We start from the raw sequence: 21,668 nt of genomic DNA, 5'->3' as shown, positions 1-21,668 counted from the left end.
CGCTCGAGCTCTGATGTCTTATGTTTATCTTACACTTAGCTTCATCCCACTCACTCGTTCAGTAGAAAATTGTCTCTCATTGGGCTTCACGCGTCCTCCTTACACGACACCGCGCGATAAATCTATATACCGTTTATAAAAGAACATGCCCTGACTGACTGACTGACTCAGCATCGCCGAGCCAAAAGTACTGGACATAAAGAAAGGAAATTTTGAGGATAAATTTATATTACAATGTAGGTGCTCGCTTAGGGAGGATTTTTGTATATTCCGCTGCTAAGGGGGTGAAAACGGGGGTGAACTTTTAAAAGGAGTGTATCTATTTCTCAAAACTTTTAAAGTATACAGATGTAAAAATTGGTATTTAGAATTTCCTTTAAAAATAAAGAAATACGTATTTTTTTGTTTTCGGAAAATCCCAATAGGAGGGGTGCAAAAGGGTGAAAAATGGGTTGAATGCCTTTAATGAGGACACTTATATCTCACAAACTGAAGATATCACAGACCTGAAAATTGGTATTTGGGATCACGTTTAAGAATAAAGAAATACGTATTTTTTGTTTTGGGTAAAACCAATTAATGGGGGGTGAAAAGGGAGGTGAAATTTTAAAATGAGTGTATCTATATCTCGAAACATTAAAGTTTGCATATGTAAAAATTGGTATTTAGAATCTCCTTTAAAAAAGAAAGAAAGAAAGACGTATTTTTTTGTTTTCGGAAAATCTCAATAGGAAGAGTGAAAAAGGGTGAAAAACGGATTGAATGCCTTTAATGAGAATACTTGTATCTCGGAAACTGAAGATATTACGGACCTGAAAATTGGTATTTGGGATCTACTTTAAAAATAAAGAAACACGTATTTTTTGTTTTTTGGAAAATCAATTAATGGGGGTTAAACAGGAGCGACAAATTGGGGCGAATTTTTAGAAAGACTATATCTACAGTATCTCAGAAACGTAAAATGTTACAGACGTACAAATTGGTATTTGTAATCTCCTGTAAAAGTAAAGAAACATAGGTGATTTGTTTTAGAAACTCCACTTAGGGGAACTAAAAAGGGGGTGATATTTTAAAATGAGCATTTCTACAGTATATCTCAAAAGCTTAACATGTTACAGAAGTGAAAAATGGTATTTGATATCTCTATTAAAAATAAATAAATAAGTATTTTTTGTTTTCGGAAAAACCACTTGGGTGGGGGTGGGTGTAAAATTGACATAATTGGGGTTGAATTCTTTTAATTAGGATACTGATATCTCAAAAACTGGAGATGTTACAGACGTGAAATTTGGTATTTGGCATGTATGTATGTTCAGTCTTCAAGGCTGGTTGGATCTTCAACAGCTCTGCCATCAGCTGTCATAGATGGCCTAGGCATCACTGATGAGGCGTACTAGGGAAATGAGCAGTGAGGTAGTTTCCCATTGCTTTCCTCACCGAGCCAGAAGTTGCTATTACATATCAGTCTGCCAAGCCCACTGAAATGTATGCACCAACCGACCCTATGAGCAACATTTTCACACCATTCATAGCAGGGACTGGCTGCACAAGGAATGGCATTACCAGCACCGCTCATACCTCAGTCACTTTCATACGGTCAAAGCCAGAAATAAGACAGTGACAAATCAATGAAAAAAACAAAATTGCTCTAGCCATACCAGAAAACATAGTGCACTGTAAACACTAGGTCCAGCCAGCAAAGGCATGGTATTTGGCATATCCTTTAAAAATAAAGAAATAGGTATTTTTTGTTTTCGAAAATCCACTTAAAGTAGGGGGGAATTGAAAATTGAAAAATTAGTTGAATTATTTGTATGAGGATACTATTATCTCAAAAACGAAAGATTTTGCAGACGTGAAAATTGGTATTTGGAATCTGCTTTAAAAGTAAAGAAACACATATTATCGGAAAATACAATGAATGGGGGGAGGTGAAAGAATTGAAAAATTAATTGAATTAATTGTATTAGGATACTTACATGTAATAAAAATTAAAGTTGTTACAGACGTGAAAATTGGTATTTGAATCTCCTTTAAAAACAAAGAAAAACGCGTTTTGGGGGGGAAATCATCTTTGGGGGCGGGGGTGAAAAGGAGTTGAATTCTTTTTATAAGGACACATACCGAGCTCGATAGTTCAGTCGCTTAAGTGCGGCCAGTATCCAGTAATGGGGAGATAGTGGATTCGAGCCCCACTGTCGGCAGCCCTGAAGATGGTTTTCCGCGGTTTCCCATTTTCACACCACGCAAATGCCTGGGCTGTACCTTAATTAAGGCCACGGCCGCTTCTTTCCAATTCCTAGGCCTTTCCTCTCCCATCGTCGCCATAAGACATATCTGTGTCGGTGCGACGTAAAGCAAATAGCAAAAAAAATAAGGACACATATCTCAAAAACTGGAGATGTTAGAGTCGTGATAATTGGTATTTAGAAGATCCTTTGCTATTAAAGAAACAAGTATGTTTGCCGAAACGTTCACCTGGGGGGGGGGGGTGAAAGGATGTGAAAAAAGTGAATTATTTTTATGGGGATACTTATGTCTCAAAACTGAAGGTAACAATCGTAAATATTGGTATTTGGAATCTCCTTTAAACACAAAGACACGCCTCCTTTTGTTTTTGGTGGGGGAGGAGGTAAATCAACTTAAGGGCTGTGGGGTGAAAAAGGAGTTGAGACTAACTGATTTTACTGTTCATAATGTACTTATTCTCATCATAAACCGATCATTTTAATCTTTCCTGGGTTCGTTTTCAAGAGCCACCTTTTCCTTTGGAGAACTTGAAGTTAGATTCTCCTGGGATATAAATAAAAATTTAAACACATTTGAAATAGACGACAGGAATGATATTGACCGTGAAAATGTTCACCTCTATAATAAGGTCAACAATACACGGAAGTATATCATTAGTATCGCCAGAAATCCCGCGCACTTACCTACGTGATTGCCCCAATGAAGATCTTTCCTTATATTGATACCTAGATACTCACAATGATTCCCAAAAGGAACTTTCACCCCATCAACGCAGTAATTAAAACTGAGAGGACTTTTCCTATTTGTGAAACTCACAACCTGACTTTTAACCTCGTTTATCAACATACCATTGCCTGCTGTCCATCTCACAACATTTTCGAGGTCACGTTGCAGTTGCTCACAATCTTGTAACTTACTTATTACTCTATAAAGAATAACATCATCCGCAAAAAACCTTAGCTCTGATTCCACTCCTTTACTCATATAATTTATATATATAAGAAAACATAAAGGTCCGATAATACTGCCTTGAGGAATTCCCCTCTTAATTACTACAGGGTCAGATAAAGCTTCACCTACTCTAATTCTCTATTTTCTAGAAATATAGCAACCCATTCAGTCACTCTTTTGTCTAGTCCAATTGCAATAGTTTTATAAATAAGGAAGCTGACGACAGAAAGAATTAAACACAAGAGGAGTATAGGAGGGAGTTGTTGAAAGTACAACAACAAAAAATAGCAGATGCAACAAAAGTGTTGTAGAGAACGGTTAAGAGAATTTTAACCGAGCAAGTTGCCCATGTGGCTGTGAGCTTGCATTCGGAAGGTTCAGGTCTTTCGAATCACACCGTCGGCAATCCTGAAGATGGTTTATCCATGGTTTCCCATTTTCACACCAAGCAATTTTGCGACGCGGGCCCACCTGCCAAAATAAAAATATAAGGCCCCCTCAAATAAAATGTAATAACTAATAAAAATTTTATCACAGAAGGTAGAAATAATGAAATGTATTATCAAGTTCAAACAAGGGATTATTCGTTAGCTTAAGATTATTAAAATATAATGTTTAATAGGTTTTATCTGACTGCCTCCGTGAGCTGCAGAACTGCCAACCACGTTCGAACTTAACATTAATAAGTACTCTTTAACTGATTCCCGAAGTCTCAGTTATCATAATTTATCCGATTAACAAAAAAAAAATCCAAAACTGTTCAAATAAAGCTTGAAAAATATCCAGCTGCACAACCGATAAACCTAATTTATTATTAACTATTAGCTCGCTCGAAACTGAGTTGACTGATTACTGCTACACCAACTTCCTATTGGCATTAAACATTGTTGTCCAACAAATATGTGACTAAAGTTAATTGTTCAGCAAACTTTTTGCATAATACGATCTCAGGCACACTACACATCAACAAATTATCATTGTATAAGTGAAATATGGTATTTTGGTATCAATTCTAATATCTCTAATTATTTTTGAAGAATTTGGTGCACAGGGCGAGTTGGCCGTGTGGTTAGGGGCACGCAGCTGTGACTTACATCCGGGAGATAGCGAGTTCGAAACCCACTGTCGGCAGCCCTGAAGATGGTTTTCAGTGGTTTCCCATTTTCACACCAGGCTGTACCTTAATTAAGGCCACGGCCGCTTCCTTTCCACTCCTAGCCCTTTCCTATCCCATCGTCGCCATAAGACCTATCTGTGTCGGTGCGACATAAAGCAAGCTGTAAAAATAAAAAAGAATTTGGCATAGGTATTTTGTGAGGAACGCGTTGCAGTGTTGCGAGAGAGAACAAGGGCAAGCATTGTTTACAGCTGTGCTGTGTTACACTCAGTACAATAAACTGCTGCTAGATGCACAAGTGGCAATTTTTCTTAAATCGACTGATTCTACTAAACCGCCCGGATCTTTTCTGTGCGTAGTGACATTAGGGTAGTTATATATTATTTTTATTTATTTGCGAGGTGTCAGAGGCAGTGGCGGCGATTACGAATTGGAAGCGGGGAGGGAGATGTACAGAATATAAAAAGTATCCGAGTTTGTGGGGATAAAGCGGCGAGGGGGGTGGAGTGGCGGGGTATATAAGCCTATATCAAAACTGAAAGGAAAAAAGCTACAAAATTGTAAGTTTTGATGCTCTCTGAGCGAATTATGACAGTGGTAAAGGTTGAGAGCATACTAACTTAACTCTGGTACGATAATAATTTTGCTTTGTTGTTGTTGTTGTTGTTTTGAGATTTTGATTCAATACTATACAATAAAACTTTCACCAAAGAAAAAATATTACACAGGTATTACAATTAAATAGAAGTACGGCGTCATGGGCGCCCGCAGGATCTTTTCCAGGGGGGGGCACATTAACAATTTTCTTGAATATAAAAACCAATATAACGTCAGCAACATTAAATTGTTTACAGAAACTTCCAGTTATAACATATGCTAGATGACTGTCAGTAATTTCAGTTTATGAAATAATCTGGTATGATATTAAACAATTGAACATCAACATTTTTAGAATTCCAGGGGGGGGCAAGTGCCCCCCCTTGCCCCCCCTTGCGGGCGCCCATGTACGGCGTGATTATACAATTAAAAATCATTTAGTATTTGACTACCTGAACAATAAGAAACTAACAGACACTAAAGAAACTGCCAGCGGTTGAATCATACCTCTGTCCATGACCTTGGCAAAAAAAAAAAAAAATCCCCTTCCTACCTTCCTCGCAGCACATGCAACGTCTCCACTAATTGCTGTGTCACTGTACAAATCTGTTAGCCGTGACGAGCGCCATTTTTTGCGTATTTCCGCTAATAATTTTGTTTAAAATAAAATAAAGGAAGTAATTAGCTGATAAGACAACACGGCTTGTACAAATTGCTTTTCTTAATCATTCCTATAATTTCTAGTTTCAGCCGACTAAAATGGAATAAAAATGTGCTTTTATCCACAAAGTTGGGGGGGGGACAGTCCCCTCGCCCTCCCCTTAATCGCCGCTACTGATCAGTGGGGCCCCTTAAAGGGCCGAGCCTGCCTGTATAGCAGGCCCTGCACGCCCTAACATTACGCCCCTGACCCTGTCGTGTAGCCTATATAGAAGTAAATCCATCGCCATCCTGTATGTTATCATTTTTATAATCCCTTGGAATGATAAAACGGGGTCAACTAATGAGCAAGGTCGAGCTATCGGCTCAGTAAGAGGCCAGCTGCAGAACAGTTTCCACCGCCCGACTCTTCACAGCACCAGGTAACATACAGTTTGCCTGTTCCTTACTAAGAAAGTAGTAAATATTCAGAGAATGGTGTACAGTTCGTAAAGCTGGTTATTATAACATGTATAGTGTGATGTAGGACGTGGTTCGAGCTGCGGTATTCTCCTTACCGTTCTCCTTAGTTCACGTAGAGCCTATTGACATCCTGATTTTACTGTGAGCGTGAAACCTCACAATCTCTGTAACTGTGACATCTATTCTCGTGTACATGCGTGATTAACTGCGTCCGAGAATTAGTAAAGGTTTCGCAGAACATTACATATTGTGTTGTCACAGTGTTTCCAGAAGCGGGTATCATGAAGAAGCCGGAGAAGTAGCATGTTCTACCAGCTTTCCGAACAAAATTCCATCAATGTGTCTATCTCAGAAAAGTCATGACTGGTTAAAATGATAGTCATTTCGACGTTTGTATTTAGACTGTCTATGCCCATAAATTAAAGATCTATTATACTAATAATATTTTAACAATAAACTATACCAAGAATGTTGATCATTTAAAACATATCTATTTTCGTTTTACGAATTCGGTAACTGTACCACGTTGATCGAAGAGCAAGTGGTGAGGACGCGAGAAGACTATAGGTACCGGCTAGTTCTATAATTTATACAAAATGGTCACACAGACAAGAAAAGAAACATAATGGTCTATTATTACTCTCAAGGATTTATATTTAAACTCCAATGTAAAGACACGCGATGGAGGTGAAAGAAGAAATATAATTGCTACAAGAATAGGATAAAATACGGATAATAATTACTATTTATTGCGAAGCAGTAGGGTCTATTTGTATTCCCTTCACAGTGAGTTACACAGAGTTACAGGAAATAGAACCTCCGAATATAAGTACCCTAACACTTCGATAGTTTTAGTACCTATATATTCCCCCACATTACTTCTGGATACACTATCTAGGAAAATGTATGGTGTTGTGCTTTATTTTCAGTGTAAAAGGGCGAAAGTATGCCTGAGTTCTATCTAGACGAGATCTGGAAGGCTGCAGTTCGAGGACTACAGTTTGGTTTGGCCGTGACCCTAGTTCTAGGAGTCGGGCAACTCCTTGGCCTGCTGGGAGGATGCATCCTATGTATCCTACTGCTCACTACTACGCTGGGAACTACTTTGGCCCTATTCATCGACACACTGCAAGTAAGAATAAAGAACTCATAGTATTGCAGCATGTAACAGCATGTCAATAGGCTATATACAAGAGTGTCCAGCTCCTTAGCTGAGGGTCCCGGATTCGATCCCCGGCCGGGTTGGGAATTTTAACCTTAAATTGTTAATTTCCTTGGCTCGGGGACTGTCCCCAACATCCCTGCAACTCACATATCACATACCGGTAACACTATCCTTCAATACGGTAACACGCATTTCTCATACAGGGCAGATGCCGCCCACCCTCGCCGGAGGGTCTGCCTTACAAGGGCCGCACCAGGCTAGCATTAACCATACGAAAGTGTTATTAATACAAGATAAACTATTGTGTATTAGATCCGTGGTTTGGCAAATGACGACAGCCATACTGAGCAAGATGATCAGGAACTCATCATAGGCATATGTCAGACTTAATCTGTGTTACTGTAGTGACTGCACAACAGAGTGAGAGTATAATTATTTGGGCTTATGGAGTGCAGTCGTACGAAGTCAGATGATGCAGGTAATATTACATTAAGAAATTAAGTCTTAAAGGAAGTAAATGTATATTGTTACTTGGGTAGTAAAATAACTAACGATGGCAGAGGTACGGTAAGGAGGGCATCAAATGCAGGCTAGCACAAGCAAGGAAGGCCTTTCTTAAGAAAAGAAATTTGCTCACTTAGAACACTGATATGGGAATTAGAAAGATGTTTTTGAGGACTTTCGTCTGGAGCGTGGCATTGTATGGAAGTGAAACATGGACGCTAGTTGCTTTACGTCGCACCGACACAGATAGGTCTTATGGCGACGATGGAACAGGAAAGGCCTAGGAGTGGGAAGGAAGCGGCCGTGGCCTTAATTAAGGTACAGCCCCAGCATTTGCCTGGTGTGAAAATGGGAAACCACGGAAAAACATTTTCAGGGCTGCCGACAGTAGGGTTCGAAAAAACATGGACGATAACTAGCTCAGAAAGAAAGAAAATGGAAGCTTTTGAAATGTGGTGTTACAGAAGATTGCTGAAGGTGAGGTGGATAGATCGAATCACGAATGAAAAAATACTGAATCGAATTGGTGAGAGGAGATCGTTGTGGCTAAATTTGGTATGAATATGACAAGCAGATTAGAAAAATATGGCGTATGGCTTTAAGTGCCGGGAGTGTCCGAGGACAAGATCGGCTCGCCAGATACAGGTCTTTAGATTTGACTCCAGTAGGCGACCTGCACGTCGTGATGAGGATGAAATGATGATGAAGACGAGACATACACCCAGTCCCCGTGCCAGCGGAGTTAACCCTGCCGGGAATCGAACCCGGGACCCCTGTGATCAAAGGCCAGCACGCTAACCATTTAGCCATGGAGCCGGACAGCAGATTAGAGCAGATGTAGGATGCATCAGTTATGTAGAAATGAAAAGGTTAGCACAGGATAGGGTGGCATGGAGAGCTGTATCAAATCAGTCTATCGACTGACGACTCAAACAATATACTGTCAATATATAGCCCCCCGCCCGAACTGAAAAAAAGATTCTTTGAATTGGGAAAGCATGGAGCAGACAGTTACCAGGAACTGGATTCATTGGGAATAAGATCAGGGACCTAAGGAATGCAATACGGGCCCCTGCAAATAAAACTTGGAAACCTATGAATAACTAATATAAATTAATTATGGCAGGTGGAATTAATGCAATATATTGTCAAATTATGTTTTAAAAATGGATAATTCATTACCGGTATCGTAATATTAATAAAAATATTTTTAATAGGTTTTATTTGACTTCCTCCTTGGTTTAACTGCTAAGCTGCTGAGCTGCCAACCATGAACCACTTAAATGTTCATGCTTAACTTTAATTGGTTTCATTTTTCAGTCATTATTTGTGAGCTTCATGTCCTCTCTTAAGACCCTGAGGAACTAGGAAATACCTCTATGGTCCTAGTTAAAATGATGGGGAATTCCAGGCATTCACCTCCCCGTGGTAGAGAGGGGGCTACGAATATATGTAATGACAATGTTACTACATACAGGCGGCTAACGAATGATAGGATCGAGTGTCTCCCGGTATAAGGAGATCCCTCTGCCAAGTGCCAACACTCTCTTCGTAGGGTGGATGAACGGGTGGAGGTTCCGGGCACCCTATTGCCCATGGGGTGAGAAATTGCCCCTAAAGGCAGATGAACCGACTTGTTTTGGTCAACAGCATTGGGATGCAGAAGGCAACGGGAAACCACTGCATTATTATTCCTCGTAATGCAACCATGCAATCGTCTCTACTTGAGCAAATGATTACTGATCATGAGCATCGGAACTCAAGATCCGGCAGGGGAAGACAGACTTGCAAGGCTTCCCAGGTCGTCAGTCAGCAAAATCCTTGCAAAGGACAAAAAAAAACAGATGAGAATCGCAACATGGAATGTCAGAACACTAATGACGCCCGGGAAGTTAGAAGAGGTAAAAAGAGTAATGGAAGTTAATAATATTGATATTTTAGGTCTTTGTGAAACACGATGGCAAGGAAATGGTGATTTCATTAGTGATGCATTTAGGATCATCCATAGCGGAGGAACAATACCTGGTCAATACGGTGTGGGACTAATTCTTGGGAAGAACTGGGCAAAGAATATTGAGAACACCTATCATGTAAATGACAGAATACTGATGGTGAAGATCAAAGCAAAACCTAGTGATATGACCATTATACAAGCATACTTTCCAACATCGAACAGTAATGAAGATGAGGTTGAAGAGCTGTATGAGTGTCTTGATGAGCTATTAAAGCGAATTGATAACAAGGAAAATCTGGTGATTATGGAAGATTTCAATGCTGTGGTTGGCTCAAAACCAGACAGAATGGGAACAGGGAAATTTGGACTCCTGAGGTGAAAGGCTACTAGATTTTTGCAAACAGTATGATATGGTATTAACTAACACCATGTTTGAAGTGCTTTTGAGAAGACGATATACCTGGAAAAGTCCCGGAGACATGCAAAAATACCAAATTGATTTCATATTAGTTAAAGCTAGGTATAGAAATCAAATCAAACCATGCCACAGCTATCCTGGCGCTGAAGTGGACAGTGATCACACACTTGTGATGGCAAAATGCAATTTCAGTCTTAAAAAGATAATCAGAAGGAAGAAAGTCAGATGGGATTTAAACAGATTGCAAAACAAACAAATTAAACAGAAATATGTAGAGGATACAAATGCACTCATGAAATATAATAATTGTGAGATGGACTGGGAAATGATGAAACAAGGAATCTCTGAGATAGCACATAGAACTGTAGGTAATAGAAGACTAGAGCCAAGAAAACCATGGATTACTGAAGAGATATTAAACCTCATTCAGAAATGAAACCAGTATGGGAAGATAAACACAGCATTAAGCCAAGATCAGTACAGAAAAACAAAGAATCTCATTGTGACAAAATGTAGGGAGGCAAAAGAAGTATGGATGAAGGAAATTATGCAGACTATAGAGAATGATATAATAGGAGGAAGAACAGATAGAGCATATGGCATGATCAAATCACTCCAATATAAACCCAAAACAAGAAATTCTGTTATAAAGGATAAGAATGGGCAACTACTTATCGATAGTGAAGATTTCGCAAAATGCTGGAAGGAATATCTTGGAGACCTGTACTGGGATGAAGAAGTAATGGCAATTCCAGACTATCTTGAACCTGAACAGATGGTGGAAGAAGACAATATAGGCCCAATAATCACATGGGAAGAATTTGACCTAGCACTAAAACAATTAAAGGACAAGAAAGCAACTGGACCGGACAACATACCAGCAGAACTTCTCAAAGAAATAGGAGAAAGAATGAAACAACAACTGTATAATATCATTGCAAGATGCTATTACAATGGTGAAATTCCTGGAGACTTTACTAAAAGTAGGACAGTTACCTTACCAAAGATAGGAAATGGTACTGACTGTTCCAACTATAGAACACTAACACTGCTATCGCACACATCCAAAATACTGCTTAATGTAATTACGGACAGGATTAAAAAGAAAATTGAACAATATACATTGCAAGATCAGTTTGGTTTTACAACAGGGAAGGGAACAAGAGAAGCCCTTCTAGCATTAAGAATTATTCTAGAGAGAATACTGAGTGTTAAAAGGAAAACATACATTGCATTTGTGGATATAGAGAAAGCCTTTGACAAAGTAAACTGGAAACAACTCTTTAGGAACATGAAGAATATAGGACTGGACTGGACTGGACTGGACTGGACTGGACTGGACTGGACTGGACTGGACTGGACTGGACTGGACTGGACTGGACTGGACTGGAGGGACAGAAGACTCATTTTACTCCTGTACAAAAATCAAAGCACAACAATAGAAATGTAATGTTAAGACAGCATCCATTAGAAGGGGAGTGAGACAAGGTTGTGCACTATCTCCACTTTTGTTCAACATGTTCATTGAGGAGGCCATATCAAAACTTAAGCAAAAAACCAAAGGAATCAAAATAAACGGACAACAAATCCACTGTATAAGGTTTGCCGATGACATTGCATTAATTGCAGATTTAGAGAGGGAAATAAGTAAAATGCTATGAGTTTTAACATCAACACTACAAGAATCAAAATTGAAACTGAACATCTCGAAAACAAAAGAATTAGTTGTCAAGAAATCAACTGGGGAAATACCAATAAACATTAAAGTAGGCGATGAAAATGTACAACAAGTAAGTCAATTTTGCTATTTGGGAAGCATTATCACTCAGGATAACAGGTGCACCACAGAAATCAGGAGGAGGATTGCTCTAGCTAAACAAGCCTTCAGTAATAAGAAACAGCTTTTGACAAGCAGGAACATTAAAATTAGGAAAGAATTTGCCAAAATGTTTGTGTGGAGTGTTTTATTGTATGGTTGCGAAACATGGGTCTTAGCAAAACAGGATATAAAACGCCTGGAAGCAATGGAAATGTGGATATGGAGGAGGATGCTGAAAATTAGTTGAACAGAGAAAAAGTCACACGATAGGGTCCTTAAGGAAATAAACGAAACAAGGGAATTGATCAACACTGTAGAAAAGAGGAAAACCAAATTCCTTGGCCACACACTTCGACATAACACATTCCTCACGACTATGCTGGAAGGAAAAGTTCTGGGTAAGAAGGGAAGAGGAAGGCCGAGGAAGAAGAATCTGGATTCCGTGATGGACAGGCTGAATTTGAAAAAATATTTTGACCTGAAACGCTCAGCAGAGAGACAAATGTGGTTGTAGCGACAAGGCCTTGCCTTTGGGATATGAATGAATGAATGTCCGTATTGATAGATTACACATATATGGAAAACAAATATGTTCAGTAACTACACAACTATACTCTGTAATCGATACCGAAGTCTCGGTTATAATGATTTGATTATGAAAAAGGAACAGAATGAAATAAAAAACTGTTCAAATAAAGTTTGAAAAGTATCACACCGCGCCACTGATAAGCCTAGTCTATTATTAACTTCCCGCAGAGAGAGCTTGTTCAAAACTGCCGTGCTGAGTGGCTCAGATGGTTGAGGCGCTGGGCTTCTGACGTCAACTTGGTAGGTTCGATCCTGGCTCAGTCCAGTGGTATTCGGAGGTGCTCAAATACGTCAGCCTGTTGTAGGTAGATTTACTGGCACGTAAAAGAACTCCTGTGAGACTAAATTCCGGCACCTTAGCGTCCCCAAACACCGTAAAAGTAGTTACTGGGATATAAAGTAATTTTAATTTTTTTTCATCATTATGCCCTACTCAGGAGCAGGGTTGAACTTGCTTAGCTGATGTGTTGGCCTTCTTTTCCTCCCAAAATCTCTTCATCCTCTCGCAGAGCTTCTTCCTTCATTCTTCTGTCCAAGTTATAGTAGCTCTGGTGTTGGGTTTGTCTTCAAAGTGGTGATTGTCAATTTTGGTTCTGAATTTACATCTGTCCTGTACAATGTCTTCTGAGATGTTGATTTCCTGGAGATATGTTTCAATTTCACGAAGCCAGCTGTTCTTGATTTTTAATGAAAGGGCCAGGTTGAGAATTCTTTTAGTTAGCCTGTTGGTGTTCATTCTGATAATGTGTCCATAAAATTTCAATTGTCTTTTCCAAAAAGTGTGAGAATTTTTTTCAGAATGACAATATATCTCCTGGGATGATTTTTCCCTCCATATTCCATCTATACAAACTGGGCCAAAAATTTTTCGTAAAATTTTCCTTTCTTGTTTCTCAGTGTCTTTGGTTAAAGATCTGCCACCAATGATTAAGGTTTCTGAGGCATATAAACGCTTCAGGTTTGATCACTGTATTATAGTGTCTTAAGTTTTGCATTCCGAGATAATGATTTTTTATTATACCTGTTCCAAGTGATCCTGTATGCTTTCTGTAATTTGGAAATTCTTTCTTTATTTGCTTCGTGGTTTAAACCACAGGACTGAATAATTTCTCCCAAATATTTAAATTGGTTCACTTGAACAATTTTGCCGAATTTAGTTATCATAGGTTGTTCATCTAAATATCGTAAGGCTCCTTCCATGTACTGAGTTTTCTCATACGAAATTTGAAGTCCTGTTTTGATGGCAATTTCATGTAGTTTTTCAATGGAATGAATTGTTTCATGACCATTATTGGAAAGGATTGCTATGTCATCAGCAAAGGCTGGACATTGCACGTGAATTCTGTCTTTACGTAGTCTTCCGAGCGTTATTCCTTTAGTTTCCTTTTCCCAGGTCCTAATTACTTTCTCAAGTACCAAGTTAAACAGTAACAGCGATAAGCCATCCACTTGACGGACCCCGGTGTTAACATGAAAAGGCTCAGATATTTTGCCTAGGAATTTAACTTTTGGAGTAGTGCCAGTTAATGTTTGTTTGATTAATTCTCTTGTTTTTTAATCCACTTGAAATTCTTCTAGAGTATTGAAAAGTGTTTGACAGTTTATAGAGTCATATGCTTTTCTGAAATCTACAAAAGTAATGACTGTTTGTCTGGTTTTGCGCATTTGGAGGATAGTTTTGAGATTAAGGATTTGTTCTGTACAAGATCTTCCTTTTTGGAAACTTGCCTGGTATTCACCAATTAGATGGTCTGTTTGTTTCTCAAGTCTAGTGAGCAGGGCTTTGGAAAAAAATTTTAGCAACTGGTATCAAGCTAATTCCTCTATAATTATTGATGTTCGTTGTATCCCCCTTTCTTGTGTAGTGGATGGATTAGCGCACATTTCCAATCATCCGGGATTTCTTCAGTGATCCAGATGTTCTCAAGAATCAAGTGCATTTTCCGGACTACGCTGTCACCTCCTATCTTCAGCATTTCGGCAATTATACCATCTTCCCCTGAGGCTTTGTAATTTTTGAGTCCATGGATTATTTCTTTGACTTCTTCCAGTGCTGGGGGTTCTGAATCTTGATTAGATAAGGGTTTTTCAAAGGTGAGTTGTTCTTTAGGGGATTCACAGTTTAAAAGATCCTGGAAATAAACTGCTAGAAGTTTGCAGTTCTCTTGATTATTCATTTCCAATGTCCCATCTGGGCGTTTGAAGCAAAGACCAAGAATAGAAATTATAATTATTATAGGAGTTGTAAAGAATTGTAGGCTTTAAATTAGCCATCAGTTGAATAATGTTATGAGTTACTTTATTTTAATATAATTTTATTATAATACTAGCAAGATACCCGTGCTTCACTACTGTATTATACTGAAATTTATAATTGAATGCTTATTGTTTTAAATATATAATTAGCCGAAATTTGCGATCTGACTCGTTTTCTGCGAGAATTCGCCAAAATTCGCGATCTGACTCGTTTTCTAATAGATTACGGCAAGTTTCCTCCCATTTTTCAATCTTTCTTTCCAGCAATCGAGTTCGTACTTCCCGGGCTAGGTCCAGGTATTCCAGCCGGTCAGTTGGGTCCCTAAATCTTTGCCATCTTTTCCTATAAGCATTTTTAATATGGATCAAATCCTTCAGGAGATCCGGCGTGGTATCGTCTTGGGTGCCTTGGCGTTACTGAAGCCGCGGCCGGACTGCAGGACCCGTTTTCCAGCGCGGTCCGCACATTTGACGACGGTCCAGAACATTATTATTATTATTATTATTATTATTATTATTATTATTATTATTATTATTATTATTATTATTATTATTATTATTATTATTATTATTATTATTATATGTTCTGGACCCCACAGAAATATGCAAGACCGTTACTTGCCGGTAAATAATATCTGCTGTCATTGTTATTGTTGACAATGTGACCAGCACCAGATTTCTGGCGATACGAATGACATACTTCCGTGCATTATTGACCTTATTATAGAGGTGAACAATTTGACGGTCAATCAAATTCCTATCGTTTATTTTAAATGTGTTTAAATTTTTATTTATATGCCAGGAGAATCTACTGTAATCCAAGAACGTTCTCCGAAGGAAAAGATGGCTGTTGAAAACGAACCCAGGTAAGATTAAAAATGATCGGTTTATGATCAGAATGAGTACATCGAAAATCTACAGCCTGTTTCCAGTCATTCGACATTCATTCAGGTATGGAATGAATAAAGCCCCATCTAGCGGCGACAATAGGAACTGTGCCGGCTGCCGAAGCACTCCTCTGAGGCAATGATCGATGAATGACAAATGAAAAGAAATAATGGACAGTGTTGCTGGAATGAATGATGACAGGTAAAACCGGAGTATCCGGACAAAATCCTGTCCCGCCTCTATTTTGTCCACCACGAATATCACATGGAGTGACCCGGATTTGAACCACGGAACCCAGTTGTGAGAGGCCGGCGCGCTGCCGCCTGAGCAACGGAGGCTCCTTATAAGTACATTATGAACAGTAAAATCAATTGGTCTCACCTCCTTTTACACCCCACCGCCGTTAAGTTTATTTACATCCCCCCCCCCCACCGAAAAAATTAAAAGAAGGAGCGTTTCTTTATGTTTAAAGGAGATTCCAAACACCAATGTTCACGTCTATTCCCTTCAGTTTTGAGATATAAGTATCCCCATAAAAATAATTAACTTTTTTCACATCCTTTCACACTCCTCTCCCCCCCCCCAAGTGAATTTTCCGGCAAAAAAACACTTGTATCCTTAATAGTAAAGGATCTTCCAAATACCAATTATCACGACTCTAACTTCTTCAGTTTTTTATTTATGTGTCCTCATGAAAGGAATTCAACCCCTTTTCATTCCAGCCCCCCCAAGATGGTTTCCCTTCCAAAACGCGTTTTTCTTTGTTTTCAAAGGAGATCCAAATACCAATTTTCACGTCTGAAACAACTTTAATTTTTATTAGATGTATGTATTCTCATACAGTTAAGTCAATATATTTTCAATTCTGTCAGCCCCCCCCCCCCTCATTGGATTTTCCGAGAATACGCGTTTCTTTACTTTTAAAGCAGATTCCAAATATCAAATTTCACGTCTGTAACATCTTCATTTTTGAGATATCAGTGGCCTAATTTTAAAAATTCAACATTTTCTGTCACTTTTACTCCCCCTCCACCCAAGTGGTATTTTCGAAAACTAAAACTAAAAATACACGTTTCTTTATTTTTAATAGAGATTAAAAAAAATATACCATTTTTCCCTTCTGTAACATGTTAAGTTTTTTGAGATATACTGTAGAAATTCTCATTTTAAAGTTTCACCCCCTTTTAGTTCCCCTTAAGTGGAGTTTCCAAAAACAAATCACCTATGTTTCTTTACATTCACAGGAAATTCCAAATGCCCACTTTTTACGTCTGTAACATTTTACGTTTCTCAGATATTCTGTAGATATAGTCTTTCGAAAAATTCACCCCAATTTGTCACTCCTGTTTAACCGCCATTAATTGGATTTTCCAAAAACTAAAAATACGTGTTTGTTTATTTTTAAAGGAGATCCCATATACAAATTTTCAGTTCTGTAATATCTTCAGTTTCTGAGATATATGTATCCTCATTAAAGGCATTCAACCCATTATTCACCCTTTTACACCCCTCCTATTGGGATTTACAGAAAAAAATACGTGTTCCTTTATTTTTAAAGGAGATTCTAAGTACCAATTTTTACATCTGTAAACTTTCGAAGTTTTAAGATGTATACACACTCATTTTAAAAATAAACCCCCCTTTTCACCCCCCATTATTTGGATTTTATAAAAACGAAAAAATACATGTTTCTTTCTTTTTAAGTAGATCCCAAATACCAGTTTTCAGGTCTGTAATATCTTCAGGTTCTGAAATGTAAGTAGCCTCATTATAGGTATTCAACCGCTTTTTCAACCTTTTCCACCCTTCCCATTGGTATTTTCCGAAAACAAAAAATACGTTTCTTTATTTTTAAAGGAGATTCTAAATACCAATTTTTACATCTACAAACTTTAAAAGTTTTGAGATATAGGTAAACTCATTTTAAAAATTCACCCCCTTTTCACCCGCCATTAATTGTATTTTCCAAAAACAAAAAAAATACCCATTTCTTTATTTTTAAAGGAGATTCCAAACAACAATTTTCAGGTCTGTAATATCTTCAGATTCTGAAATATAAGTAGCCCCCTTTTCACCCCCCATTATTTGGATTTTCCAAAAACGAAAAAATACATGTTTCTTTCTTTTTAAGTAGATCCCAAATACCAGTTTTCAGGTCTGTAATATCTTCAGGTTCTGAAATGTAAGTAGCCTCATTATAGGCATTCAACCCCTTTTTCACCCTTTTCCACCCTTCCCATTGGGATTTTCTGAAAAAAAAAAATATGTGTTTGTTTTTAAAGGAGATTCTAAATACCAATTTTTATATCTATAAACTTTAAAAGTTTTGAGATGTAGATACACTCATTTTAAATATTCACCTCCTTTTCACCCCCCCCGCCATTAATTGGATTTTCCAAAAACGAAAAGTACGTGTTTCTTTATTTTTAAAGTAGATATCAAACAATTTTCAGGTCTGTAATATCTTCAGTTTCTGAGATATAAGTATCCTCATTAAAGGCATTCCACCCATTTTCACCCCTTTTCACCCCTCCTATGTCCGACTCGTTGTCTGAACGGTCAGCGTACTGGCCTTCGGTTCAGAGGGACCCGGGTTCGATTCCCGGCAGGGTCGGGGATTTTAACCTTAATTGGTTAATTCTAATGGCACGGGGACTGGGTGTACGTGTTGTCTTCATCATTTCATCCTCATCATGACGCGCAGGTCGCCTACGGGAGTCAAATAGAAAGGCCTGCACCTGGCGAGCCGAACCCCTTCTGGGATATCTCGGCACTAAAAGCAATATGCCATTTCATTTTCATTTTCATTACCCCTCCTATTGGGATTTTTCAAAAACAAAAAAATATGTGTTTCTTTATTTTTAATGAAAATTCTAAATACCAATTTTTACACCTGTAGACTTTAAAAGTTTTGAGATATAGATGCACTCGTTTTAAAAATTCACCCCCCTTTTCACCCTCCCTTTAATTGGATTTTTCAAAACCAAAAAAATACGTGTTTCTTTATTTTTAAAAGATCAAAAGAAGCAATTTTCAGGTCTGTAATATCTTCAGTTTCTGAAATATAAGTACCGGTATCCTGATTAAAGGCATTCAACCCCTTTTTCACCCTTTTTCATCCCTCCTATTGGGATTTTCTGAAAACGAAAAAATATGTGTTTCCTTATTTTTAAAGTTCTAAATACCAATTTTTTTTCTGTAAACTTTTAAAATTTTGAGATATAGATACACTCATTTTAAAATTTCACCCCCCTTTTCACCCCCTTAGTGACGGAATATCCAAAAATCCTCTCTTAGCGAGCTCCTACATGTTAATATGAATATAACCCCGAAATTTCATTTCTTTATGTCCACTAGTTTTGGCTCAGCGATGATGAGTCAGTCAGTCAGTCAGTCAGTCAGTCAGTCAGTCAGTCAGTCAGTCAGTCAGTCAGTCAGGACAAGTTATTTTATATATAGAGATTAAGTTTAATATTGGAGTGAATTGTATAATATAAATTTAATTATAATAATGATAAAATTAGTATATAAAAGTGTAAGATATTTAATATAATTATGTTAATTTATATGAAGGAACTAGGGAAATTTAATGTTCGCCTGTTTATCAAAAACATGTCCTTTTGAGATGTATTTAAGGTCGGGCCTGCCCCTGATAATAAATTAAAGGGCCACCTGATAATTTGATAATTCTTCTCTGAAAGTTTTGTAGAAGTTTCGTGTATTGTTTTTTGTAAAATCTTGTTCAATTTCTGCCAATCTGTAGTGTTCGTATTTGCGTTTTTCAGACCTGATAATTTTTTATGTTTGCTTCTGTACTTTGGTGAATTCCTGCCAGGTTTGTTCAGTTTTATGAGAATTCCAATTCTGCCAGGCTTTAGTTCTAAAGTTTATGGCCTTGTCACAGGTTTCATTCCACCACCTATGTTTGCGTTTCCTGGGTGGTGTGCCAACATTTCGAGAAGCCTTCAAAAGTATGTCTTTGAGTTCTAACCAGTTTGAAGGATTGTGAGTAGGAATACTTTCAAGGAAAGTACTAGTGTTCTGTTTAAGAAATTCCGGATCGACACGCAGGTTTTTTGTTATTCTGGGTTTGGACCTCTTTGGTTGAAATTTGACCTTGATTAAGGATAGATGGTGGTCAGCGTCAATGATCCCTTTTTTTAACTTTAACATTCATAATTTCCTTTTGATTTTTCTTGGAAATAGCCACATGATCTAGTTGAAATTCTCCCAAGTGAAAATTTGGGGATCTCCAGGTTGTTTTCTTGTGTGGAAGCACCCAGAAATGTGCTGACATTAATTTGAGATCAAAAGTTTTGCAAAAATCAATTAATCTTTCTCAATTTTATTAGTTCTATTGTGCGCTGGGTATAGTCCTACAATGGTCCTGAATTTCTTTTCTCTACCAATTTGGGCATTGAAATCTCCTAATAGAATTTTTATGTGATGATTTGGAATTGTGGCTGTAGTTTCTTCTAGCAGTTCCCAGAAGTCTTCCACCATTTGTGGATCTTTTTGATTGTAGTTATTGGTGGGTGCATGCGCATTAAGTAATGTATAAGCTTTGTTTCCTGATTTAATGGATAGTGTTGAAATTCTTTCAGAAGGTGAAGAAAAGTTAAGTACTGAGTTTACAATGTTTTTTCGTACAGCAAATCCTGTGCCAAATTGTATTAGTCTCTTATGAAGGGAAATTGCTGGCTTGCCTTTGTAAATTCTATAGTTTCCTGAGTCAAAATGATTTTCATCCATGTATCTGGTTTCCTGAAGTGCTAAAATTTGGATATTTAAGTTATCTAACATGTCTGTTAATTGTTTTAACTTCCCAGTTTTCCGAAGTGTGTTGATGTTAAGACTACCAAAGAAAGTTTTGCATTTTGGGCGAAGAGATTTGGGAAGCTCTGATACATTCCCGCATGATGTTCTCGATACCCCAGAATCCAATGACCGAAAAAACAAGTATGTCTACTAGGGCCTGGGGTAGTTATATTGTAGGTTGATTCCATCATGCTATCAAGTTAAAAGTATTGGGGACGTCGATCTATGTCGGTGTCATGGTTACAACTGAAGTAGTGAGCATCAGAGGTTGCTGAAGATGTTCGCGAGCTGTGCCTGTTTTTGGTCCGCAAGAGGTATTTTATTTCCCTCAAACCCCCCGGACAAGTCCGTCGAGCCTCCTGATCCGCCACCTGGGATGCGCCCAATAGGGGAACAGGCTGAAACCCCCACGGGATTATTATTATTATTATTATTATTACTATTATTATTATTATTATTATTATTATTATTATTATTATTATTATTATTATTACTATCGTTTAAAACTCGGTTGACTGATTGCTACTACACCAACTTCTTATTGGCATTATTTTTACATGTTGTTGAATAAATATGTGGCAGAATTAATAATGTTCCAACAGAATTTGTGTATAATACGACTCGGGTGTACTACACATCAACAAAGTATCATTTTTTAACTAAAATATGATGTTTTGGTATCAATTTGCATTGTTGTAATTTTTTTCATTAATTTGATTCTTACTGGCAAGCATATTACGGTGTTGCGAGACATACCAAGGGCGAGCATTGTTTACAGCTGTGCTGTCTTACACTCAACACAATAAATTGCTGCTAGAAGCAACCAAGTGGTAATTCCTCTACCTACGTACAAACTCTAAAAAAAGAAAGAACTATTTCACCCTGATCATTTCCGTGCAGAGCGACATTAGGCTAGATATACAAATATATTTTTCTTTGCGAGGAGTCTGCGGGGCCTCTTAAAGGTCCGGGCCCGCCTGCATTTCAGGCCCTGCAGGGCCTAACATTACGACCCTGAATAAGATGGCAAATTTGAGGAAATCATTAGGATTTTTTTATACTGTATTAAATTATTTACTGAGAGATATAAAAACAAATAAATAACTCAAGCTTCAACAGTCTAGCCTCTGAAGATGACTGCTGCTCAGTTATATGTCCTGCAGATATTGGAGTTCCACGGGGTCAGCGTAACCAATATCCTCAGCCTATTGCTTGGCTTTC

At 37.9% G+C, this 21,668-nt stretch overlaps 1 protein-coding gene across 1 annotated transcript in view; it reads left to right on the top strand.

Moving 5' to 3' along the window:
- The first annotated feature begins 5,825 nt into the window (after positions 1–5,825).
- The window catches only part of LOC136863271 (D-beta-hydroxybutyrate dehydrogenase, mitochondrial), an 81,057-nt gene continuing 65,214 nt past the window's right edge, over positions 5,826–21,668 (top strand). Inside the window, exons 1-2 of the mRNA XM_067139655.2 lie at positions 5,826–5,997; positions 6,967–7,169. Of these exons, the coding sequence (XP_066995756.2) occupies positions 6,984–7,169 (186 nt within the window). The 5' untranslated portion in view covers positions 5,826–5,997; positions 6,967–6,983. The remainder of the gene's footprint in view (positions 5,998–6,966; positions 7,170–21,668) is intronic.

Source organism: Anabrus simplex, chromosome 2, assembly GCF_040414725.1.
Source record: "Anabrus simplex isolate iqAnaSimp1 chromosome 2, ASM4041472v1, whole genome shotgun sequence".
In the NCBI taxonomy this organism is placed as follows: Eukaryota; Metazoa; Arthropoda; class Insecta; order Orthoptera; family Tettigoniidae; genus Anabrus; species Anabrus simplex.
The sequence above is the reverse complement of the archived record's forward strand: the minus strand, read 5'-3'. Positions and strand labels throughout refer to the sequence as shown.